The following is a 26,724-nucleotide window of genomic DNA, read 5'->3' as shown; positions in this document are numbered from 1 at the left end:
TCACTGACCAACGCAAACAGATGGACCGCTGGGTTGAGCACTACCTAGAACTGTACTCCAGGGAGAATGCTGTCACTGAGACTGCCCTCAATGCAGCCCAGCCTCTACCAGCCATGGATGAGCTGGACATACAGCCAACCAAATCGGAACTCAGTGATGCCATTGATTCCCTAGCCAGCGGAAAAGCCCCTGGGAAGGACAGCATTACCCCTGAAATAATCAAGAGTGCCAAGCCTGCTATACTCTCAGCACTACATGAACTGCTATGCCTGTGCTGGGACGAGGGAGCAGTACCCCAGGACATGCGCGATGCCAACATCATCACCCTCTATAAAAACAAAGGTGACCGCGGTGACTGCAACAACTACCGTGGAATCTCCCTGCTCAGCATAGTGGGGAAAGTCTTTGCTCGAGTCGCTCTGAACAGGCTCCAGAAGCTGGCCGAGCGCGCCTACCCTGAGGCACAGTGTGGCTTTCGTGCAGAGAGATCGACTATTGACATGCTGTTCTCCCTTCGTCAGATACAGGAGAAATGCCGTGAACAACAGATGCCCCTCTACATTGCTTTCATTGATCTCACCAAAGCCTTTGACCTCGTCAGCAGACGTGGTCTCTTCAGACTACTAGAAAAGATCGGATGTCCACCAAAGCTACTAAGTATCATCACCTCATTCCATGACAATATGAAAGGCACAATTCAACATGGTGGCTCCTCATCAGAGCCCTTTCCTATCCTGAGTGGTGTGAAACAGGGCTGTGTTCTCGCACCCACACTTTTTGGGATTTTCTTCTCCCTGCTGCTTTCACATGCGTTCAAATCCTCTGAAGAAGGAATTTTCCTCCACACAAGATCAGGGGGCAGGTTGTTCAACCTTGCCCGTCTAAGAGCGAAGTCCAAAGTACGGAAAGTCCTCATCAGAGAACTCCTCTTTGCTGACGATGCTGCTTTAACATCTCACACTGAAGAATGCCTGCAGAGTCTCATCGACAGGTTTGCGTCTGCCTGCAATGAATTTGGCCTAACCATCAGCCTCAAGAAAACGAACATCATGGGGCAGGATGTCAGAAATGCTCCATCCATCAATATTGGCAACCACGCTCTGGAAGTGGTTCAAGAGTTCATCTACCTAGGCTCAACTATCACCAGTAACCTGTCTCTAGATGCAGAAATCAACAAGCGCATGGGTAAGGCTTCCACTGCTATGTTCAGACTGGCCAAGAGAGTGTGGGAAAATGGCGCACTGACACGGAACACAAAAGTCCGAGTGTATCAGGCCTGTGTCCTCAGTACCTTGCTCTACGGCAGCGAGGCCTGGACAACGTATGCCAGCCAAGAGCGACGTCTCAATTCATTCCATCTTCGCTGCCTTCGGAGAATACTTGGCATCAGGTGGCAGGACTATATCTCCAACACAGAAGTCCTTGAAGCGGCCAACATCCCCAGCTTATACACACTACTGAGTCAGCGGCGCTTGAGATGGCTTGGCCATGTGAGCCGCATGGAAGATGGCAGGATCCCCAAAGACACATTGTACAGCGAGCTCGCCACTGGTATCAGACCCACCGGCCGTCCATGTCTCCGTTATAAAGACGTCTGCAAACGCGACATGAAATCGTGTGACATTGATCACAAGTCGTGGGAGTCAGTTGCCAGCATTCGCCAGAGCTGGCGGGCAGCCATAAAGACAGGGCTAAATTGTGGCGAGTCGAAGAGACTTAGTAGTTGGCAGGAAAAAAGACAGAGGCGCAAGGGGAGAGCCAACTGTGCAACAGCCCCAACAAACAAATTTCTCTGCAGCACCTGTGGAAGAGCCTGTCACTCCAGAATTGGCCTTTATAGCCACTCCAGGCGCTGCTTCACAAACCACTGACCACCTCCAGGCGCGTATCCATTGTCTCTCGAGATAAGGAGGCCCAAAAGAATACAATTGAAGCAAGACTTCACTACACCTGTACTCAAATCCTCTTTAGGGCGGCACAGTGGCGCAGTGGTTAGCACCGCAGCCTCACAGCTCCAGGGACCCGGGTTCAATTCTGGGTACTGCCTGTGTGGAGTTTGCAAGTTCTCCCTGTGTCTGCGTGGGTTTTCTCCGGGTGCTCCGGTTTCCTCCCACATGCCAAAGACTTGCAGGTTGATAGGTAAATTGGCCATTATAAATTGCCCCTAGTATAGGTAGGTGGTAGGGAAATATAGGGACAGATGGGGATGTGATAGGAATATGGGATTAGTGTAGGATTAGCATAAATGGGTGGTTGATGGTCGGCACAGACTCGGTGGGCCGAAAGGGCCTGTTTCAGTGCTGAATCTCAAAAAAAAAAAAGGCCAACATACCATTAGCCTTCCTAATTTCTTGCTCCATCTGCATGTTAGCTTTCAGTGACTTATTGACAAGGACACCCAGGTCCCTTTGTACATCTACACTTTCTAATCTCTTACCATTTAAGAAATACTCTACACATCTATTTCTCCTACCAAAGTGGATAACCTCTCATTTTTCCACGTTATATTCCATTTGCCACACTCTTGCCCACTCACTAAGTCTGTCCAAATCCCCTTGAAGCCACTTTGCATCTTCCTCACAACACACATTCCCACCTAGTTTTGTGTCATCCGCGAACTTGGAAATACTACATTTGGTCCCCACATCCAAATCATTGATATATTGATGCCAATATCATCACCCTCTATAAAAACAAAGGTGACCGCGGTGACTGCAACAACTACCGTGGAATCTCCCTGCTCAGCATAGTGGGGAAAGTCTTTGCTCGAGTCGCTCTGAACAGGCTCCAGAAGCTGGCCGAGCGCGTCTACCCTGAGGCACAGTGTGGCTTTCGTGCAGAGAGATCGACTATTGACATGCTGTTCTCCCTTCGTCAGATACAGGAGAAATGCCGTGAACAACAGATGCCCCTCTACATTGCTTTCATTGATCTCACCAAAGCCTTTGACCTCGTCAGCAGACGTGGTCTCTTCAGACTACTAGAAAAGATCGGATGTCCACCAAAGCTACTAAGTATCATCACCTCATTCCATGACAATATGAAAGGCACAATTCAACATGGTGGCTCCTCATCAGAGCCCTTTCCTATCCTGAGTGGTGTGAAACAGGGCTGTGTTCTCGCACCCACACTTTTTGGGATTTTCTTCTCCCTGCTGCTTTCACATGCGTTCAAATCCTCTGAAGAAGGAATTTTCCTCCACACAAGATCAGGGGGCAGGTTGTTCAACCTTGCCCGTCTAAGAGCGAAGTCCAAAGTACGGAAAGTCCTCATCAGAGAACTCCTCTTTGCTGACGATGCTGCTTTAACATCTCACACTGAAGAATGCCTGCAGAGTCTCATCGACAGGTTTGCGTCTGCCTGCAATGAATTTGGCCTAACCATCAGCCTCAAGAAAACGAACATCATGGGGCAGGATGTCAGAAATGCTCCATCCATCAATATTGGCGACCACGCTCTGGAAGTGGTTCAAGAGTTCACCTACCTAGGCTCAACTATCACCAGTAACCTGTCTCTAGATGCAGAAATCAACAAGCGCATGGGTAAGGCTTCCACTGCTATGTCCAGACTGGCCAAGAGAGTGTGGGAAAATGGCGCACTGACACGGAACACAAAAGTCCGAGTGTATCAGGCCTGTGTCCTCAGTACCTTGCTCTACGGCAGCGAGGCCTGGACAACGTATGCCAGCCAAGAGCGACGTCTCAATTCATTCCATCTTCGCTGCCTTCGGAGAATACTTGGCATCAGGTGGCAGGACTATATCTCCAACACAGAAGTCCTTGAAGCGGCCAACACCCCCAGCTTATACACACTACTGAGTCAGCGGCGCTTGAGATGGCTTGGCCATGTGAGCCGCATGGAAGATGGCAGGATCCCCAAAGACACATTGTACAGCGAGCTCGCCACTGGTATCAGACCCACCGGCCGTCCATGTCTCCGTTATAAAGACGTCTGCAAACGCGACATGAAATCGTGTGACATTGATCACAAGTCGTGGGAGTCAGTTGCCAGCATTCGCCAGAGCTGGCGGGCAGCCATAAAGACAGGGCTAAATTGTGGCGAGTCGAAGAGACTTAGTAGTTGGCGGGAAAAAAGACAGAGGCGCAAGGGGAGAGCCAACTGTGCAACAGCCCCAACAAACAAATTTCTCTGCAGCACCTGTGGAAGAGCCTGTCACTCCAGAATTGGCCTTTATAGCCACTCCAGGCGCTGCTTCACAAACCACTGACCACCTCCAGGCGCGTATCCATTGTCTCTCGAGATAAGGAGGCCCAAAAGAAGAAAGAAAAAGAAGATATTATGAACAGCTGGGGCCCAAGCACTGATCCCTGTGGTACCCCACCAGTTGCAGCCTGCCAATGCGAGAATGGCCTGTTTATTCCTACTCTCTGCTTTCTGCCTGTTAACCAATCCTTAATCCATGCCAGTATATTACCTCTTCTCCCATGTGCTTTAATTTTGCTAACCAAACTCCTGTGGGGGACTTTATCAAAAGCTTTCTGAAAATCCAAGTATACCACGTCTACCAACTCCCTTTTATCAATTCTGTTTGTAACATCCTCAAAATACTCCAACAGGTTCGTCAAACATGATTTCCCATTCATAAATCCATGTTGACTATGCCCAGTCAGATTATTATCCAAGTATCCATTTATCATACCCTTTAGAATTGATTCTAGGATAGAATAGAAATTCAATACATCATGGATAAATGTTAGTAGAGGCTGACAGTGGTGCAGCCATATTGTGGTGAAATGTTAGTGTCTACGGCTCCTCTGTCTGTGTCACTAATCTCAGCCATACTGCAACGAAAAGTTGCCAAGTTGAAACTTGGGAGGGGAAAGAGAAGAATCACAGTTTTGAGCATCAACTCTCAGAATTTGTGTAATCCAGTGAAAGCTGAAAAAAGATGAAAGGAAAAGAACAACCTGAAAAAGCAAAGGATTATGCACCCGCATTACTGATACACGAATACTTTCTCTGCCAGCTTAAGTATAAGTTAAAACAGAATACTCATGCAAAAAAAAGAACATGCCAAAACTGATATGTAAATAAGATAGTAACACCTACTCCTCAGAGCGCTCTGCTAAACTTTCTTTTAGCCTGTTAATGGAAAGAAAGCAAACATATTACTAAGTGAAACAATGATAAAGTCTCCTGGCTGTACCTAAAAAGAAACTAAAAAAAGCAAATTTGAATACATTTGCAAAAGGGACTTAATTTAAGCCCGAGTAGACTGAGTTGCCCAAGTGATCAGGAGTTAGCAAAGTAATGCTTTGTTGAAGGTACAATCATGTGGAACAACTGTAAACTCACTTGTCCAGCAGACTGCAGTTAAAATCACCAAAGTTAATTATGTACACTGGAACGGTCAGGTTCTGATTTCACCATGCCTCATTTAAATTCTGCTGTCCAACTTCCCATTCAGAATGGTGGAAATGACAGGAAACCACACGGCCCAGAGGCCGCCTTCTTTCAGGAGGTCTGTGGTGGGATCAGCTGCTGGGTAGTGTTGTGGAACTTCAACAGGCGGTCAAGCACGTGTTGTTCCATATTATGTTTTAGCTCCAACACCTTCAAATTTGTAAAGTCCACAACACCAGTGTCGATACCACAACAGGACCAAAGGTGCATCACTTTTAAAAACTTAAAATGTACAATTATTTTTAAAGTGACAATTGCGATTAATTTTCTAGTTGTGAGCTTTTTCTGATGTTAGATGTCAGTAAGTGACAGGGGTTTATCATTGCTGCTGGCAGTTCTTCTAGATTTGGAACTGCTATACTCCCCAGGCCTGGTATGAGCTACCATATACAAAAGAAATGAATATGCTTTTGAAAACATACACTCTTTGGGTTATAAATTTAATTTGGAATTACTGAAGGGAAAAAGAGGTAGCAGTCCAACACTAACATGATTGATCCAAATAAAAGTCTAACATTTGTCACCTACATTTATAGTATGCTTCTATTGCTAAGATGCTGCTCTCAAGCATGCAGCTACGGAAGAAGCTTAATTCCACTTTTCCAAGTAATAATGTTTGTTGGTCCCAGACTGCGCCATAAAATGAAATGTGAATGTGTTCTGCAATGTAAAGGAACCTGTGGTATTGACCCACCATCCCTAGTGTAATAAACATTACATCTGTTCTGAATATGGGAATCCTGGGAGTCAAAATCAACACAACATAATTTCAATGCACTCCTTGATTACATTGCCTGCACACATCCTTAGTTTACAACATATATGCAGAGAAAGCCGGGGAAAGATTCCACTGTCATCTTAAACTCTTTTTAATGCAGGTACAACTGCCTGCCTCCCTAAAGCAAACTGTGCAAACCTAACTACATAATAACTTTCAGGAGATTTGCAAGTACTGTTCTTCAGTATATCATTGTAGGAACAGCTGCAAAGCTACAGGACAAATAAAAAGAAATTAAAAATTTGTTAACATTGGGTCTAGATATCTCACATTAAAATAAGTGTTCCAATTAGAAAATTTAAATTTATTAAGAAGTTATTAAGTCCAGCATTCATAACATGATCATGTTTTAAAAATTGTGATTTTTAAAAGTTTAAGATGGAGTCTGAGACATCAGGTGACCTCATATCCACTCTGCTTAAGGACAAGACAGAAATCTTCATTACCAGGACCACAGAGAATACAGACCAAAGACTTTTTTGAAAAAAGCAGAGACTGCAGGGGGAATACCTGAAAAACAATGGGTTTCACCCTCCCAGACATTCAGGTCGTAAACAAGGAGTGAGTGATTCTGGGGATGTAAATGTGCATGGCAACTGGCTAATACCTGGAAACAGTGGAAGGCCCAGGTGGTTCTGTGAAACCAGACCTCTGGACTTTGCATCTTGGAAAATGACAATGAGCTATTGACTTTTGATTCCAGATAAATTTAACAGTTTTTCTGAAGGCAGACAGGCTGTAAGGAAGGAAACCAGCAGTGGCAGCCTCACTGCAGGCTGTAAGAAAGGCAGGAAAATAGCAGTGGCAGCCTCGAGAGAGAGAGAGACACGGTGTGGGGGAAGGGTGGAAACACCTGTTCTTGGACATCTGTGAAAGGCTGTGAAGACTTGAACCTGTTTTGAAAGTTGAAGTTTGCAGAGAAGTAAAAGCCCAACAGGATCACCAGGAATCGCTTTATACATGGACGTCCAGATTGAAAGTGCTCAGAGAAGTGAGCGAAGAGGGCATTGATTTTGAAAAGCTCTGGGAGATCCAACTCATTGCATCTGGGAGGAGTTTGGAACTTTTAACCGCAAAGATTTCACCATCAAAGAGGACTGTGTAATGTATAAGCGTGATGTGAGGTTTTCAAATATTTTACTTTCTTTGTGATTTGGGCTATCAACTACATACAAGGTGCTATTTAGTTAATAGGGATTTATTTTAGTTTAGTTGTGATGATAAAAGTCTTAAAATGAGAACACTTGTGTAGTCCTTTAAATTGGCCGGGGGTTCATTTCTCCTATTTTAATGTTCACAGTCTCACTGAGATTGTAACACCACTGAACAACACCATATCGGAGAACGTCAATTATATTCAAAAGGTCAGGATACCAGTGGGAGTTGGAGCTCAATTTTGCATAACTAACAAAAACACAATAATACTTTAAATTGATTTTCATACTCCACAGTCCGGATTGTAGCTCGGGGCAGGAATTGGGGTGCGGAGGCCAAAGTAGATGATGATCAATACGGCCTCCTAGTGCGCAAGGCATGGGAGGTTTTAACTCATGGGCCTCATTACCATTTCCAGACACTTTTGACTCCCTCCATAAGTCAGCATGCTGCTGCTGAATACTGAAGGAAATAATAACCAGACAAGGTAAGTCAGGCAGTATAGGGTGGGGGGCTGCTATTATAGTCCAGGCTGATTGTGGCCAGGAGAAGAGGGAGAAGCTGGGCCAGAAGAAGCCTTTCAAAAATGTAAAAAACACTACTTTTCTGGCCATCTTTCGGCTACCAGTATTGTTTTTCAAAAACAAATAACTTTTAAGGTTGGAAAATCTTGGGGATTAATCACACCCCCTATGCTGTGAACTGAATAACCAGACAGTAAAAGACTGAGTTCAAAGGAAATAAAAACCAACAGTTTCTATAACGGGTGGCTAATCATCAAATGTATTTTTACACCCAGGTGGCAAGTTGAAAATTGAGACCACTGTCTAAGTATGGGGATTCTCCATTAATCACCAATTTCAATTAATTGCCAGAGAATTCTCTCCGTTATGATGATAACTGAAGTTAGCCCATACATGACAGTCTACACTGGGAGAAAAATAAACCTGGACTTAGACTTCCCTTCCACCTGAAGCCAACAGGGCAAAATCTAGTCCTAGATATTCTGAATGATCAGCTTCTGTTGATTTTGTTGATCATTTCATGTACAAACTTTATTGGAATAGCTTATTGCGATATTAAATCATCTACATTAAATACATTTGGACTATTAAATTTGTAGCTATCTTGATGCATAGAAGCCTTACCGATGCAATGGCCCTTTTCCCTTTGTAGGAACATGCTCCAGATCAGTGATCTGCATGAAGCGACGGTGGAAGTAGTGCAGTTGTAAAATACAGGCCAGCAGGAAAAAGGCAGGGATCAGAATGCTGGAGAAGAGCTCACTGACACTGAACTGCTCCAATCCCATGTCAGCTAATCTGTATTACCAAAAGAACAACATTTAACTATGTTAAGTATATTGATAAGAACCTCAATAATAAGTTTTGTTTTGGTCATCTTGGTGCTTGACATGAATGGAAACCCTTTGTCCATTACACTCTTCCCACAGGAACTTACCCCACATAGCTTGGATGCAGTTGGCAGATTCGAGGCTCTGAGTTCCAAGTGGGAGCTACTGTTGATCAATCACCTAAAATCATGGAACTACCCAGCCTAGATCACAGGAATACCTCTCAATGCTCATTCAGCCAAGGTGTTAGGGCATTGACTTCGAAGGTTTTCTGGTGCTGACAAGATTAGCCAATATCTCAACAAATAATAAAACCCAAGTTGGCTGATCAATCATCAACAGCTCCTTGGAGAACGGTGGCTCTGCCTTTAGTTATAAAATTACAGAGGCTGCCACAGAGGGTTGACTCAGTTCCACTCTTACACCATTCTGCATTGCCACGATCTTGCCCAGAAAGAAACCCCACTTACTACTCTGTGTCCCCTCCAAGGAAAATAGTCACTATTTAGCCATGCCTGATGAAGAATCATTTTATTAAATAAGTCCTCCTGACAAAACACATGGAATGTATCACAAACAACTTTTTGAAGAAAACCTTAAAAGCTTAAGGGCTAAATTTCGCCTCTGTGTGCATGCACACAATTATTACACCATGCAAAAAACCGGGTTGACAAATATTTCAACATTTCTGACATGGTTACTTTGACCTAGTGTATGATGAAGCCGAGACAAGTAAAACAAACACACTTGTCAGAATTAAAAATACACGTACTGTTCATCTGTTAATCCTGTAAAATTTTTCCAGTAATGTGGGAATTCATCAAATTGAAAAGTGTAAACTGAAATGAGGACCAGCATAGTGTATGCAACAACCAACCACCAGAATACCTTCAGCAGGGTACGCCATAGAAAGTAACAGACCTAGTAAAATGAACAAGAATAAGACATCAGCAAAGGCAGCACAAATTCAACACTCCTATTACACAGTGTATTTGGAACAAGGTATTGTTACAAATTAACAGATTGTAGAGTGATCCCATTTACACTACCGTCACATGGGCTAACTCCAGTCAGAGTCAAGCATACCAAGTTGCTTCACAATCTTTGTGTCACGATACACAAGTATGTCAGGTTATATATGCATTTCATAGCAATGTACTTTCCTAACTGTCTCCCTTTCTCTATTAAAGGTAGCGAATACTATTGGATTAAGAATTTTACTATTGACCAGTGTTTGACCCTTGTATTCTCACCTGGTAAAATGAGAGGCACAGGAGGAATAGGAACATATAAACAATTTTATATACAACAATTCTTCCAGTAAAACTGACAATGAAGAACATTCCTCCACAAATATAAATCCAATACTTGGCATAGAAACTCATTACTAGCTCTCCAAGTGCTTTCAAAACTTCATTCTTCTCTCGACCTGCAACATAAGCAAAAGCAAACAATGAAATGTGAACATTGCAAAACTCAATGATCAAACAACAAATGTTCTGCACATCAGATTTCAACTGAAAGCCGTTGAGAGCATAAGAAATAGGAATAGGCCATTCAGCCCATGCGCCTGCTCCTCCATTCAATGGCTGATCTTCTACACCTTCCTGCATTATCCCCATATCACTTGATTCCCATAGTATCCAAACATCGCTGTCAATCCCTGACTTGAATATACTCAATGACTGCACATCTACTGTTGAGGTAGATAATTCTAAAAGTTCACAAACCTAATTTAAATTTCCTTTGGGTTGGGATGGAATATTGTCAATGCTAACCCTTATGACTGAATTTTTCTCCTGATTTACCACTTACTAAGGGAGAGAAGATCTTGTTGGAACGTTGCAAATCACTTCCCACAGAGGCATTCAGAAGCCAGTACAAGGCCCTGTGAAAGAGCCACTATGGACTGTTATTGGGTTGGTGATTTCATGGTCCCACAATCAAGCTGTCTCCTCCTGTGAGAGAGACAGACTACAAAATACATTTTCTTAAGAATTAAAGCTAAAATAAAAAGCACAGTGCTATAACAGCACAATGATGCAGTGGTTAGCACTGCAGCCTCACAGCTCCAGCGACCCGGGTTCAATTCTGGGTACTGCCTGTGTGGAGTTTGCAAGTTCTCCCCGTGACTGCGTGGGTTTCCTCCGGGTGCTCCGGTTTCCTCCCACAGCCAAAGACTTGCAGGTTGATAGGTAAATTGGCCATTATAAATTGCCCCTAGTATAGGTAGGGGAATTGAGGGAAGGTGGGGATGTGGTAGGAATATGGGATTAATGTAGGATTAGTATAAATGGGTGGTTGATGGTCGGCACAGACTCGGTGGGCCAAAGGGCCTGTTTCAGTGCTGTATCTCTAAATAAAATAAATAACAGAGGGTGTTGTTGTACGAACACTAACTAATGTTACAGTCATGGTCTGCAGGCTTGGTCTCTCACCTCTGAATTTCTGAGTTTGGCCACAGTCTTTTGAGAAAGTCACATTCTCATCACAATGAAGAAGGAAAGGCAGAAACATGCCCTTGTAATAATGTTGCATGGTTTAGATAAAAAACACAAGGAGCAAAAAGGCCTCTGTTTATGCCAAGAGTTGAGCCCAAAGATAATTTTGTTTAGAAACAAGTTTTTAAAAAGAAGTGCTCTTCAAAAGACAAGAATAAATACCTCTTCAAAAGAGTTCTGACTAGAAAGTATCTGGCAATCAAGTACACAGAACACACAGCATAGAAACAGGCCATTCAGCCCAGCTAAACTGTGCTGGTATTTATACTGCACATGAGTCTCCTCCCATTCCAGCTGCCTCCTCTCAGCCTTTCAGTATATTTTTCTATTCTCTTAACTGTCATGTACTTGTCCAGTTTCTTTCTGAAAACAACTAAGCTATTTGCTGCAACCACTTCTCGTGAAATGAGTTTCACATTCTAAATACTCACTGAGTAAAGAAATTTCTAATTTCCCCATTTGAATTATTAATAGCTATCTTGTATTTATGGCCCCTAGTTTTGGACTCTCACAAGTGGAATCATTCTCACCACATGTATGCTGTCCAACCCATTCATGATTTTAAAGACATCTATCAGGTCCCCTATAAGTCCTTACTTTTCTATAGAAAAAAAAGCACCAAGCTGTTCAATCTTTCCCATTAGTGATAATCTCTTGGTTCTGATACCATCCTTGAAGATTTTTTTTGCTTTTTTGTCAGTGCTTCTTTTAATGATATGTAGGACTAGAACAGTGCACAGTACTCTAGTTACAGGCTGACCAGGGTTCTATACAAGGTTAACATAACTTCACTACTTTTGAATTCTATATCCCGAGAAATAAATCCCATTACTTTGTTAGCATTTTAATTGCTTTGTTGACCTCAAATGCTGCTTTTAATGATTTGTTCACCTGTAGAAGGGAACGAAACAGAAACATTTAAAAATCATTAGTCCATTTGTTTTGTCAGTTAGGGTCAGAAAACAAAACAGATTTAGACGTCACTGCAGTAGTGCACAACTCTCCAGCACACTACAGTAAAGTCTGGGGTTGTTGCAAATAGGAACTGGGCCCTTGATTTTTTTGGACACACATTAAAGCACATTAGCCTATAACATTTCATCACCGAATCAAAATGTCCATTGAACCCACAAATTGGAAGCAGCTAAACTGCAAGCAATCAGTTTTGAACCTGCATGACTGTCTTACAGTATCAAGCCATGGACCTTCTGAATCTTGTTCCAGATTTTGTACCATGTACAGTAGCTTCTCCCCAGTGTTGCAAAATTTAGGTCATGTAGTTGCTTTTAATTACAATACCTTGCCAGCAGCCAGTTTTTGTCTGAAGCCTTTGCTGAGGCAAAACAAATGGACTAATGATTTTAAAATATTTGTGTGTTGTTACCTTCTACAGGTTGTCCTTATTGTAGCCACGCACTGTTTCTTAAACAGGAAGAAAGGGAGACAGTTACCAATTTGGACAGCAAAGGACCTTATTTGGTAAATAAGTAAAATTAGTCTCATTCGGCCATAAATAGTAATTTTCTCACTCGGATTCTAGAGTTGCAGAAAATCTATCGGAGTCTCTTAGACCAATTGAAATAATTAGTAGACATTAATCAGTCATAAACTTATGGAGCTATATTACATGGCTTCTGCTGCTGGAAGCTAAATGATTATTTACACAACTTATTGGCATCCTCTAGTATTTGATATGGAGTACTGCATCAGAACCTGAAACTTCTGACTGTCAGATTCTGAAACCATGTGTCACATGTAAATTTAAATTTCCTTTCCAAACTCTGCCACACTCACCAGTTGATCGTAATACTCGAGATAGTAGCTTTGCTAATATGGAAAGATTAATTTACCAAAATGATTTACATAGGAATTATGAACACATAGCTACGTATAAAGGCTTTAGTTGCTAATATGTCCATCACTTACCTGCCTCAGGCACAGTTACTTCTTTCAGTGGGACATCTTTCTGTTTCATGCATTTCTCTTTTACAAATTGGCGCAATAAGAGCCAAAAAGTCAGCGTATAAAGCAACTGGTGATAAAAAAGATGGAAAAAAGCCAGATTTCACAGCTGTAATAGTAGGAAATGATCATTATTTGAATAGGTAGAAGCAAATTAAAATATTTTTCTGCAAGCTAATAAAAGATCACCTGCTTATAAATCAGTAGATTTTTATTTTCTGATTATGCCCAAATTCCTACCCATTTGGTAGTCAAATTATGAAAATATTGCAATTTCTAATTCAAAATGAAAAGTTCAACAAGATCACTTAATAGATTTTAAGTGTAAGATATTCAAAATCTCACAAAAAAGCAATATAAAGCCCATGGGCAGCAAATAGAATTTGTTTACCTGGGAAATATGTGTATCGTGGTGTGTGGTACTAAACCATGCAAGCAGACAGCATCCAGGTTGATTCCTGGTCTGTGCTGAGGTGCTATCACCTGCAGCATAACTGGATTCAGAAGGAAAGAGAAAGAAAATACCCAGTGTCCCTGCTTCCAATCACTATCTGGTGACTATTGTTGCAAAACATTGGGAGGGGGAAAGATTGGGCTTGGTTGTCTGTAGCAAAATAGCTCAATAATCACTGCCCAGGTCAGTTAACACGATAAACTTTGGTGACATTCTAGAGGCCTTCTGACACTTGTGGAATTATAGTGCAGTGTGCGTAACCACCTGCAGGTGATTGAGGGAAGGGTGTGAAGGACATATTCGACTAAATCCAAATCTTTTCTTCACATTATTGCATTTTCCATCAACAGCCAGCATGATTGAGATCACTTAATGTAGAGAAAACATCTCGAGGCTCTTCTCAGAGGTGCAAGGATAAAATGGACACCAAGCCAAAAAAACAAAATATGCAGAGGGTGACCAAAAGCTTGGTTAAAGAGGTGAGTTTGAAAGAAGGTTCTAAAGGAGGAGAGGAAGGTGAAGAGCAGACGGGTTTAGGAAGGGATTTGCAGAGCATGAGGCCTAGGTTTTTTTTTATTCAGTCATGGGATGTGGGCATTGCCAGCATTTATTGCCCATCCCAAATTGCCCTTGATAAGGTGGTGGAGAGCTGCCTTCTTGAACCGCTGCAGTCCATTTGGGGTAGGTACACCCACAGTGCTGTTAGGAAGGGAGTTCCAGGATTTTGACCCAGCGACAGTGAAGGAACGGCAATATAGTTCCAAGTCAGGATGGTGTGTGACATGGAAGGGAACTTGCAGGTGGTGATGTTCCCATGCATTTGCTGCCCAACCTTCTAGTTGGTAGAGGTCGCGGGTTTGGAAGGTGCTGTCTAAGGAGCCTTGGTGCATTGCTGCAGTGCATCTTGTAGATGGTACACACTGCTGCCCACTGTGTGTCGGTGGTGGAGGGAGTGAATGTTTGTAGATGGGGTGCCAATCAAGCGGGCTGCTTTGTCCTGGATGGTGTCGAGCTTCTTGAGTGTTGTTGGAGCTGCACCCATCCAGGCAAGTGGAGAGTATTCTATCACACTCCTGACTTGTGCCTTGCAGATGGTGGACAGGCTTTGGGGAGTCAGGAGGTGAATTACTCGCCACAGGATTCCAAGCCTCTGACCTGCTCTTGTAGCCACAGTATTTATATGGCTTCTCCAGTTCAGTTTCTGTTCAATGGTAGCCCCTAGGATGTTGATAGTGGGGGATTCAGCGATGGTAATGCCGTTGAATGTCAAGGGGAGATGGTTAGATTCTCTCTTGTTGGAGATGGTCATTGCCTGGCACTTGTGTGGTGCGAATGTTACTTGCCACTTATCAGCCCAAGTCTGGATATAGTCCAGGTCTTGCTGCATTTCTACACAGACTGCTTCAGTATCTGAGGAGTCACGAACGGTGCTGAACATTGTGCGATCATCAGTGAACATCCCCACTTCTGGCCTTATGATTGATGGAAGGTCATTGATGAAGCAGCTGAAGATGGTTGGGCCTAGGACACTACCCTGAGGAACTCCTGCAGTGATGTCCTGGAGCTCAGATGATTGACCGCCAACAACCACAACCATCTTCCTTTGTGCTAGGTATGACTCCAACCAGCGGAGGTTTTTCCCCCGATTCCCATTGGCTTGAGGTTTGCTCGGGCTCCTTGATGCCATACTCGGTCAAATGCTGCCTTGATGTCAAGGGCAGTCACTCTCACCTCACCTCTTGAGTTCAGCTATTTTGTCCATGTTTGAACCAAAGCTGTAATGAGATCAGGAGCTGAGTGGCCCTGGAGGAACCCAAACTGAGCATCACTGAGCAGGTTATTGCTAAGCAAGTGCCACTTGATGACACTGTTGATGACACCTTCCATCAATTTACTGATGATTGAGAGTAGGCTGATGGGGCGGTAATTGGCCGGGTTGGACTTATCCTGCTTTTTGTGTACAGGACATGCCTGGGCAATTTTCCACATTGCAGTGTAGATGCCAGTGTTGTAGCTGTACTGGAACAGCTTGGCTAGGGGCGTGGCAAGTTCTGGAGCACAGGTCTTCAGTACTATTGCCGGAATATTGTCAGGGCCCATAGCTTTTGCGGTATCCAGTGCCTTCAGTCGTTTCTTGATATCAGGCGGAATGAATCGAATTGGCCGAAGTCTGGCACCTGTGATGCTGGGGACTTCAGGAGAAGGCTGAGATGGATCATCAACTCGGCACTTCTGGCTGAAGATTGTTGCAAATGCTTCAGCCTCATCTTTCACACTGATGCGCTGGGCTCCCCCATCATTGAGGATGGGGATATTTGTGGACCCACCTCCTCCAGTTAGTTGTTTAATTGTCCACCACCATTCATGGCTGGATGTGGCAGGACTGCAGAGCTTAGATCTGATCCATTGTTTATGGGATCGCTGAGCTCTGTCTATCTCATGCTGCTTACGCAGTTTGGCATGCAGTTAGTCCTGAGTTGTAGCTTCACCAGGTTTACACGTCATTTTGAGGTATGCCTGGTGCTGCTCCTGGCATGCCCTCCTGCACTCTTCATTGAACCATGGTTGGTCTCCTGGCTTGATGGTAATGGTAGAGTGGGGGATATGCCGGGCCATGAGGTTACAGATTGTGGATGAGTACAATTCTGCTACTGCTGATGGCCCACAGCACCTCATGGATGCCCAGTTTTGCATTGCTAGATCGGTTCGAAATCTATCCCATTTAGCACAATGGTAGTGCCACACGATGGAGGGTATCTTCAATGTGAAGGCGGGTCTTCGTCTCCAGGAGGACTGTGCGGTGGTCATTCCTACCAATACTGTCATGGACAGATGCATCTGCCGCAGGCAGATTGGTGAGGACGAGGTCAAATATGTTTTCCCCTCTTGTTGGTTCCCTCACCACCTGCCGCATACCCAGTCTAGCAGATACGTCCTTTAGGACTCTGCCAGCTCGGTCAGTAGTGGTGCTACCGAGCCACTCTTGGTGATGGACATTGAAGTCTCCCACCCGGAGTACATTCTGTGCCCTCGCCACCCTCAGTGCTTCCTCCAAGTGCTGTTCAACATGGAGGAGTACTGACTCATCAGCTGAGGGAGGGCGGTAGGTGGTAATCAGCAGGAGGCTTCCTTGTCCATATTTGATCTGATGCCATGAGACTTCATGCGGTCCAGAGTCGATGTTGACGACTCCCAGGGCAACTCCCTCCCTACTGCATACCACTGTGCTGCCACCTCTGCTGGGTCTGTCCTGCCGGTGGCTGAAAGCACAGCCATCAATGGTGGGCAGAAGGAACAGGAGGATGCTCAGAGTCAGAAGAATGAAGAACTCTGGGGGAAGGGGCTCTTGGGACAGAAGAGAATATGGAGATAGAGAAGGTTGAAGTCATGAGGGATGAGAATTTAAATATGAGGCATTGGAAGGCCAGAAGCAGGTCAGAAGGGACAACATTGATAAATGAGTAGGGCTTGGCGCAGGGAGCAATTGAGGCAGCAAAGTTTTGATGAGCTGAACTTTACAAGGAATTAGTTTGAAAGGCTGACCAGGAGAGCATTGCAATAGTCAGGTCTAGAGGTGACAAAGCAGGGATGAAGGTTTCAATAGCAGTTGAACTGAGGCAGGTTTGGAGGCAGGAAATGCTACAGAAGTAGCATTGTGTTGGAGAGGATATGGGATGGTAAGCTCAGCTTAGGGGTGCATTGGGCTGGTTCAGCCTAAGACAATGGATAGTGAGGAGGTTAGAATCGATGGCAAAGGTATAGAGTTTGTAGCAGGGGTTAAAGTCAATTGCTTTGGTCTAACCAATGGTTAGCTGGAGGAAATTGCAGCACATCATAGACTGGATGTGGGACAATGGTCTCAGAACACAGAAGCAATGGAGGGGTTGACAGAAGTGGCGGCAGTTGTAGTTGGGTTTTGTTAACATAGCTGTGGAAACTGGACCCAAGTCTGCAGATGATGTCGTCAAGGAGCAGCATATTAATGAGGAGGAGGTTGAGGAGGGCAAAGATAGATCCATAGAGGACGCCAAAGGCCATGTTATTTATGACTTTGACTCTTGGAGGGGGCAAGGTGAAAGGGTGACTATGAGTATGGGTAAGAGAGTTTATTTGGATAGGAGAGTTATGTGGAGAAAGAGGTTAGAGGAGAAGAGGAGGACAGAGAGGGCAAGGACAGCTGAAACAAGCCAAGGATGTGTGGTCACTCAGTGGAGAGGCGAAGGGAGGAAAGGAGGAAGACACCTGTAAGAAATTCAGGGTGAGATTTGGCAGGATGTTGGGGTGGGGAGGTGAGGTGGTGGTGTGCAGTAAACAACAAAGATTTTAAAGGAGGGGTAAGAGAGGTGGAATAAGGTCAGGTCCTCAAAAGGAGAAGAAAATGCCACAAAGGAACAGGAGGAAAGACTAAAATGTGACTTGGTAATAAGGGTCACATGTCACCAGGGCAGTTGGTGGAGAGTATATCCTGGCTGAGAAGCTTTGGTAAGAGGCTAATTCCGCTACCAATGAGCTAGATATCATCTACTATAAGGTGCCAAGAGCCTGGCTGACAGATGAATAAACATGTTGGAGGGAAATGCGGAAAGGGTCAGTGGTTGATCTACAGGCAGAGTTCAAGGTGGGGGTGGTGGGGCAGTCAAGGAAGTTGGAGAAATTAGATCCCAGCAGGGGTCCTGGATGGGAAGAATGACAAGAGAGGAGGATGGGGCAGTTGGAGATGCTGCTTGTAAAGACGCAGCAACAGGTGCCTTGATGTGCCCTTCATAGAATGCTAAGACAGACACAGGGGAGAACTGTGCTTATTCAAGGCGGATTCAAGTCTAGATTGAGAAGTACTACTTCCACATGTACATAAACATCATGTTAATTTAAAAAACACATTCCAATTTAAGGAATTATTTGAAACATTACCACTACACCCAGGCGTAGACAGTGATTCTCCATGCGGACCAAACCAAGCTGTGTCAGAACCATAAACCCGATTTTGGTAGGCAATTCCTGTGTCAGGTCCATTCCCCAGACATACTGCAGGCTGCACAGCATGATCCCATACAGCAGAATGAATGGAGAGCACAGCATGGCAAGGTGCCGCCGACTGCGCACGATCCAGATAAGGCAGGCCCAAATCAGAAGCACAAAAGTTAACCAGCTGTGGAATGTAATACTCCAAACCTGGAAAGGGAAGATGTTAAAAGTTACAGAAAAATGACTCAAATAACATAATGCAATAATGAATCATAATTCACAAACACTTTCAAAATAGGCTCATAAAAGAATTTGCCCAATTTATACATACATTAGATTTTAGATTTAGAGATACAGCACTGAAACAGGCCCTTCGGCCCACCGAGTCTGTGCCGACCATTAACCACCCATTTATACTAATCCTACACTAATCCCATATTCCTATCACATCCTCCTCCTAAAAATAAATCACTGTCACAGCAGATTCATCGGCCTAGAAATTCAATTGCACCCAAAAACAGGTACGTAGAGGACCTTTACCTTGAATTACTTCTGCAGCTAGGACTAACTACGTAATTCATTAGCAGCATGCCTGTTTCAGAGACTCGATATCAGACATTGTTGATGCCGCTTAAAGGCAGCCTACATCTCTAAAAGGAGACGTGCTTAATGGCTGCAGACAACAGGGAGACAGAAATGTACACAAATGGCTGCTGCGACGGCTACAAGAGGGCACTAAGGTTTTCTGATGCTACCTTGGAGCCCCTGGTGCAGGCACTGGACAGGAGGAGGATGATCCTCAGCCCCCTAGGGAGCAGAAAGCCCTTCAGGCAACACGTCTGCCGCCAATGGGAAGACATTGCAGAAGAGAACAACACCAGGACCTTAGCTGACAGGACATGGCTACAACGCTGAAAGCAGTTCGATGACCTTACCAGAGTTGACAAGATAACAATACTGCTGTCTTACTTTCTGCTTACTTCTCTAAACAGCCTCAAGACTCACAATCCTCCCCTGCCCTGCAAACCTTCACCCTCTTAGAATGCACAACACTTCACTCCACCTCCTCAGACTAGCACCCTCACTTCTCCACACCTCACATCTGACAAACTGTATAGCAACTATTCTACCATTACAGGCACATTTCCTAAATAGCTCACCAGGATGTCATGAACATAGTCCCCTCTTTCTTGCAGGATAAGGTCATCCACACTGACAACACTGTCTATGGAGGAGGCTGAGCCCACCCACATGCCATCTCCCCCCTCAAAGTAAGTATGCTGACCATTATGGGCAGGGGCATTGTCATGGCCATGATGATTGGTAATGCTGGAGGAGATGTTGTGCGGGGTTTCTTCATACCTTTCCTCATTTTCCCTTATTACGTCTATCTCACCCAAGACATTCTACATGTTAAACTGCAGATGATTTAATCAGCCACTTCTCTATGTTTTGCCTTGATGCTAAAAGCTAGCCTGCGCCTCTTTTATTTCAGGTGCTGAAGGCATGGACCTACCTCTGCCTTTTGAGGAAAGAAAGGTCAGCCTTCCTAATGATGCAGTGTCATTTGACCTAACCCCCACCAGCACAAGCTCAGATACAAGTGCCACATGCAGTTTAGAGCAAAGGCTAGAGAAGGAATCTTTATGTAGTGAATTACCAGGTACAAGCGTGCTGGAGCTAGGGCAAGGGATACGATGCCAAAGGTGCCAGCACACCAGAAGGCAAGATAGCATACTAGCTCTGCCACAGACGATTCAGATGCTGATTTTGAGAGCCCAGCCTACCAAAGAAGGCTGATGTGCATATACCAAGAAATACTAGGTGCACTGGGCAGCCTGACAGCAAGCTTGTGCACAATGGCACATGGAGGACTCCAGGTCCAACTTGTGTCAAGGCTTCGCGTAAAGCATGGAAGCATTTTTTCCAACATGGACCTAGTGGGTCAGCTCCATCTACATAAGCGTGATGGAGGCTCTACCAATTTTCACTGCAGATCACACTGCTACCATGGAAGCTCAGACAGCTGCCATCTTAGCCCTGGAGGCCAGTGTTGTAAGGGGCTTCCAGAGGGGGACCTCACTCCTGTATTGTGTCCTTTTGCAAAGCCACAGGACTGTTGATGCATAGTCCCAGGAAAGTGGGCTCAGTTCCATGGAAGAGGCACCTGTTTTCCCCTTTGAGGATGGCAACATGCTTGCTCCCCCACCATCCACTCCACCAGTGCCCTTGTTAGTGCGAGATACTGCAGTCTGCAGCTGGGCCCTCAAGCCTGAGAACAAATCAAGATCACCCGCCACAGCCACATGGTCAGCATCCTTCCATCTATGAAAGATGATGGATACACAGCTAACAATCCATTTTGGTGGGGTGTCTTCTCTTGGTGCACCTTTGCTGATGGCTGTGAAGGCCAATCCTTGATAGATTTTTAAAAATACTATAGAACCAAAACTCAGCAAAAAACAGAAATAATTAACATTTCTATCTGTGCAATTAAATTAAGCAGAAAATTACAACATTAATGCCTCCATTTCAAAAAACAAAAAATATCCTTTGTAATTTCACTCGCGAATTATGATGTTGTTAAATGGTGAAATTGATGCTTACATCAATGGATAATTAATCAAATAGTACAACTGGTGCATTTGCATTAATATATAATACAGAATCACAGAAAAGGTTTTCTGCTAGGTCAATTTGATAACACAGGATTTTGATAATTATAAAGTCAGAAACAGCTAATCAGAGCATGCTGAAATACAGTAATGCACTCAACCACTTAAATAGTCAACAGGTGCAGTGGGCTGGTGAATGGGAAACTGCAGGTAACTAAGCAGAGCAGCAAATTTGTACATCCTGTTTCACTAAATGGACAAAATTCGAAAGACTGATTTATACATCAAGAATCATTTGAAATCCAATGGTTCCTTTTCTCCTGTGTGTGTAATTAATCTCTGAATTTAGAAATCAGAAACAAAGTTAAACTGCAATTCTAGTTTTGAAAACCGCTGTGGAGGTACAAATATACAGTGTATCCAAAATGTTATTAAAATTAATGTCAGTTTTGCCATTCTTCCTACTTGTATTGATTTAAACAACTGACCTGTAAAACTTTCCATTTCCAATGAAATTGGAATGCACAGCTGAGCAATGAATCTGTGATTTCAACAGCTTTCTTTTCAGCTGTTTAAAGGGCTTTTGGGCAAAGCCCTGCTTAGCTGATTAAAATGATATTCCTGACAAGCAGTTAACTGTTTATAAGCCATAATGAGAGCTGGTGAGGTGGGTGCTTAACCTCTAGTGGCGACTACTTATCTAGGTAGTAGGGATCAGGGGAGGGATGAAATGCAAGGGCAATTAGGGATGGGCAATAAATGCTGGCCTGGCTAGTGACGCCCACACCCCATGAATGAATTTTTAAAAAGTACTTGAGAGGCAAGGGTTGATAAGTGGCATACCAAAGTGAGGGGAAGAGGAGGAGGAGAGTAGAGTGGAACCTGATACTACTAGATTATTTTACCTTCAAGCATTGTATACTTTATCAACACATTGGCAGAACAGCAATATTATAATTGAAGTAGCAGAAAGAATCATGCTGTGCTTACCATCATGACGATAAGTGCACAGATATAGCTCTGTTGCATGATCAAATGTCCCAGGTCATGAAACGGTGATCGAGACTTTCTAGCTTTAGATGTGGTAGTATGATTTACTGCAACAGAACAAGAAAAGCAACTAGGTGAGATTTTTTGTTGTCTTAACTACAATTTAATTAAGAATGAAGGATACATCTGTAGACCATACAACAGGGCAGTTCAGATGAAAATGAATTTTAAACCTACAGTCGGTCCTCATTTCTAGAAGGTACAATGCTTGTAGCTCATTGTTGCCAATCAATACTGATTTTAACGGACTGGTAAGTCAATCTTATATGTCTTTTATTTGTTACCAAAAAGAGGGCATTTATACAAATCTTTCTCACTAGCTTTGAGTAAGTATAATGCAATACCATCAAGTGAACAGGCTGCAGCCTTCCCAAAAATGCCTATGATTTTCCAGGAATCACTTACCATTCCAATCAACTGATCACATAGAAAAACAAGCATACCAAAGACTATTGCACCAACTCTAGCAAATAAATTCAAGTTTAACTATATTGAATTATATAAATAAAACACCAAAAACACAAAGGTAGAACATTCAAATAATCAACTAATAATCATGACAAATTAGTGTGATTGTATGTGACAGTAAAAGTTTAGCAAAAGCAACTGTACGCTACAGTGGCTATTTTTCATTATGAACGCATTTCAGTGGTGGTATTTATATGGCGGAAAAGTATCACTGGAAAAATCATTACTGTCTGGATAATATTTATTTTGGAATTCCTTCCAATTTTTTGGAATGTGTCATAAATATTCATTTTATAAGACTCAACTGTTCATTTCATCAAGCACAATGGTGTCTGCGCTACATAAGGGAAGGATTCCCATCATAACTCTGGTGGTACCCACTGGAAAAAGGCAGAGAACCAGTTATGCTGGGTGACTGCCAATCTCAAGATTTATATCTTGGCAGTAATATGACCCATTACCACCAGGATAGTATGTAAATAGCTTTAATACCTGCAGGATTGAGTACAACTCTCACTAAAGTTAATGCCTAGAAGTTCTTCTGCTGTCCAGCTGATTTTGTGGCACTAATTACAGGGGTGGCAGCAGGAAATGGGGCAGAGATCCATTATTCCAGATTTCCACCCACTTTTTAAATTGCCCATCTCATTTTTGAAATGGTACATGCAAATAAACAGTACTGAAGTGGTGATACTGTACGTCCCATTTTCCATCGTTTTTGCTTCATTTATGACTCACCATAATCATGTCAGTATAAAACTGATATCTAGGCAATATCTCAACAGCAAAAACAAATTTACAGAGACTGGATTCTATATCTCAAGTTACTGTTAAAACTTACCGCTGTGTTTTCTTTTAAAAAAACTGTTGTTAATTACTTTGCAATCTGCCTTCTACACATTTGCTGAGGGCATGCCACTTCTTTCCCATGCCCGCTTCAGAAAGGGCACAATTAATTTCCCATTGGAGACTCCCTATCTATCTTTGCTTCTTTGAAGAAGGCATGGAGGAGCATTGACACCAGGCTAGTGGAGGCAAATACCACCCACCTGCCAGTACCCTCATGAGTTGATTTAACTCAATTTTGATTTGAGTGGCAGTGCATTGAGGCTTTGCTTTCTGAAACAAATCACAGATTTAAGACACATGCTTTGAGCAGGTCTGCAGTCTACCTTCACCACATGCACTGCCTTGCCCAACATCTCTAACTGCAATGCCATGGACCAATTCCAAGCTGCCACTGGGACCATCTACAATATTAAACAAACAGATGTACACAGTGCAGCTACCAAACTACAGATGTATTTCTCTCTAAATCTATCACATCCCCAAATAATTGAAGGCCCAAAGAGACAGTTTTCTTCACTTTGGCATTCCAGACCTGTATGGCAACAGTTTAGGTTTTTTTCATTTATTTATTCATGGGATGTGGGCATCGCTGGCAAGGCCACCATTTATCAATCCTTAATTGCTCTTGGCAGTGAGCCATCTTCTTGAACTGCAGTTATCTATGTGATGAAGGTACATCCATAGTGCTGTTAGCGAGAGTGTTCCGAGATTTTGGACAGGCGATGATGGAGTAGTGATATATATAAGTCAGGATGCCATGTGACTTGGAGAGGAACTTGGAGGTGGTGGCGTTCCCATGCGCCTGCTACCCTTCTCCTTCTAGGGGGTAGAGGTTGCCAGGTTTGGGAGATGCTGTCGAAGAAGTCTTGACGAGATGCGGTAGTGCATCTTGTAGTTGGTAGACATTGCAGCCACTTAGCACCAGTGTTGGGTGGAGTGAATGTTTACAATGGTGGATGAGGTGTTGAAGTATCCATGGAGGTAGCATAGATTTCCCTCAGAGCTTCTGCCAAGGGAGCCTGAAACTCTATTTTTGGTCTAATTAGCCATAATAAAGCAATCCCGTACGAATAAATCCATATCTTGCATGAAAACCTGATGAATCCTTTTGAAACAGTTACTTTCATTCATTAGCGATATGAACCACAACAGCAAAAAAAACTAAATAATGAATTTCTGTTCAAAATGCAGGTCTAACCGCTGTATGTTGTTTATGCTGAGACCTAGAACTCTGGTCTTGGTTTACACTAGCCACCATCTGGTTCATGAAACCACCATTTGTACTGTGGGCAAGTTCATAGTCCAGGAGATGAAAAGAAATGTGTCTGCCAAGGCTAGGCTGCTTGTGTTCTCCCACAACTGGCTTGCGCACTTCTTGCTGTGCTTCCAAACAGAAGCCTATTACTTCTGCTCCCAGCACCCTATATTTCAGGTAGAAATATAGAAGAGAGCATAAAATGTTTGTTCATGCATTCTCACACTGGTGTGCATGCATATGTTGCATCAATCATATGTGCATGTGTTCAATCTATTTTGTTGCTTGCTGTTCCACAGTGACTGGGCATCTGAAGTACCAAGTCTACTAATACACCTAGACCTATGTCAACTGCACCCTTAGTTATTTTCACCCCATTAATGGAATGCATACATCACCTAATTTCCTCCCCAAGTGAAGTACTGCATACTTATATCTACAATAAACTCCTTAAAAAGTGCAACATTCACTGAAATATATGACAAGCTGGGGGGGAAAAAAAAGCATAGCACCTATGGCTGTTGCTAAACGTTTTGTTTTGAATGTGCTTATTGTCCACAATAGTCATGTCAGCATCACGAGTGTTTTATATCAAATCCTAACTTACTAGATTCAACTGCATCAGGTTGGGCTGCTCCACTAATTGTATGTACTGTGTAATTGTCTCCTTCATCATGTTCACCATTGGCAGGTTGCAGCATTGGCTAGAAAACACCAAAAACAGTGTAGGTTAGTCACCAACGAAGTATGTAAGCATCCCGGAGTATGCACACACCATAGCACTAACTGGCAAGATGTATACCAGTGACCATGTTTCCCACATACTGAGCTCCAGACCTCAGCCATGGAATCAGAGGAGTGCCAAGCACAGATATGGCACATTTCCCACAGTGAGCGAGAAATAAAATTACAAAAATCAGAGATAAAAACAGAAAATGCTCTGCAGGTGAGGCAGCATCTGTGGAGAGAGAAACAGAGTTAACATTTCAGGTTGATGACCTTTCATAGCATCTGCAGCATTTTGATTTTTTACAAAAATCAGAGGATGCTCACAGGTACCTTCAAGTAACTAACTGCAAAGTGGCACTAGTAGAGGTCTGGAAGCAAGGCCCAACATCTTGACAGGGAAAATCGTGTATGGCACAAAGAGTTAAAGCAGAGTTATTTAAAAATACAACTCAATATAAAAGAAAACTGCTGATGGCTCTCACCCTTTTGGCCACATTAAATATTTCTACTTTTTGTTAAATATACAAGCATCAGGCTTTCATAAGCTATGACCATTTCTATACAGGTTAAGAAATTCGTTATTGCAGCAACTGCTGAATCTTGTATTTGGCCAAAGCTTCAAAAATTTCAGCTTTCTCCTCGTTTTATAGAAATGGATTTATTGTGTCTCCTCAGATTACAATAATTGAGCATCTCAATTGAGAAAAATAAACAGTCCAAAAACTGATCAAACATGCCATAAAATTTCAATTATTGACCTTTCACATACTTGTGGCGGCTATCCACTTCTGAAGGTAGCCACTGGGTGGCGCCCTAAAGGATCTAATCTGTTTCTGATTCCTATTGGTCGTTTTACTGAATATCTGCTTAGTATTACTTACTTTAGCTTCATCTTCTGATTCATCCTGTTTCGTTGACCAAGGCTCCAGATTTGTCAGTTCAACTTCTTCCCCATTTTTCTGTGCTCCATCCTTCTGAAAAGATACAGATGCTCAGACCAACCTGCTCACACAAATTGATAATCATCATAATATTTATTAAATGTATTACTGAGTATAGGTTATCAGCTGGATGTGAAAGGGAGGGTTAATACATAGAAAATGTATTCATACAATGAAGTCTATATATGGCTGATTTTAATCGGCTGGTACAGTGTGGGCAAGTG

The 26,724-nt window shown here is 43.2% G+C and overlaps 1 protein-coding gene across 7 annotated transcripts in view; it reads right to left on the bottom strand.

Moving 5' to 3' along the window:
- The window catches only part of piezo1 (piezo type mechanosensitive ion channel component 1 (Er blood group)), a 394,374-nt gene that overhangs the window by 119,683 nt on the left and 247,967 nt on the right, over nt 1–26,724 (bottom strand). For 5 of the 7 annotated variants that reach the window (XR_010976661.1, XM_068049232.1, XM_068049233.1 and 2 more), the window contains exons 9-17: nt 26,441–26,533; nt 25,438–25,534; nt 22,199–22,305; nt 18,540–18,800; nt 13,139–13,244; nt 9,965–10,140; nt 9,484–9,632; nt 8,506–8,679; nt 5,071–5,103 (exon numbers count right to left, since the gene is read on the bottom strand). Coding sequence is in view for 6 of the 7 variants with exons in the window: in XM_068049232.1 (XP_067905333.1) it covers nt 5,071–5,103; nt 8,506–8,679; nt 9,484–9,632; nt 9,965–10,140; nt 13,139–13,244; nt 18,540–18,800; nt 22,199–22,305; nt 25,438–25,534; nt 26,441–26,533 (1,196 nt within the window). In the remaining variant the exon portion in view is untranslated. The remainder of the gene's footprint in view (nt 1–5,070; nt 5,104–8,505; nt 8,680–9,483; nt 9,633–9,964; nt 10,141–13,138; nt 13,245–18,539; nt 18,801–22,198; nt 22,306–25,437; nt 25,535–26,440; nt 26,534–26,724) is intronic. The other 2 variants (XM_068049234.1, XM_068049236.1) reach the window with 2 other exon arrangements.

This window comes from Heterodontus francisci, chromosome 17, assembly GCF_036365525.1.
Source record: "Heterodontus francisci isolate sHetFra1 chromosome 17, sHetFra1.hap1, whole genome shotgun sequence".
Classification (NCBI taxonomy): Eukaryota; Metazoa; Chordata; class Chondrichthyes; order Heterodontiformes; family Heterodontidae; genus Heterodontus; species Heterodontus francisci.
The sequence above is the reverse complement of the archived record's forward strand: the minus strand, read 5'-3'. Positions and strand labels throughout refer to the sequence as shown.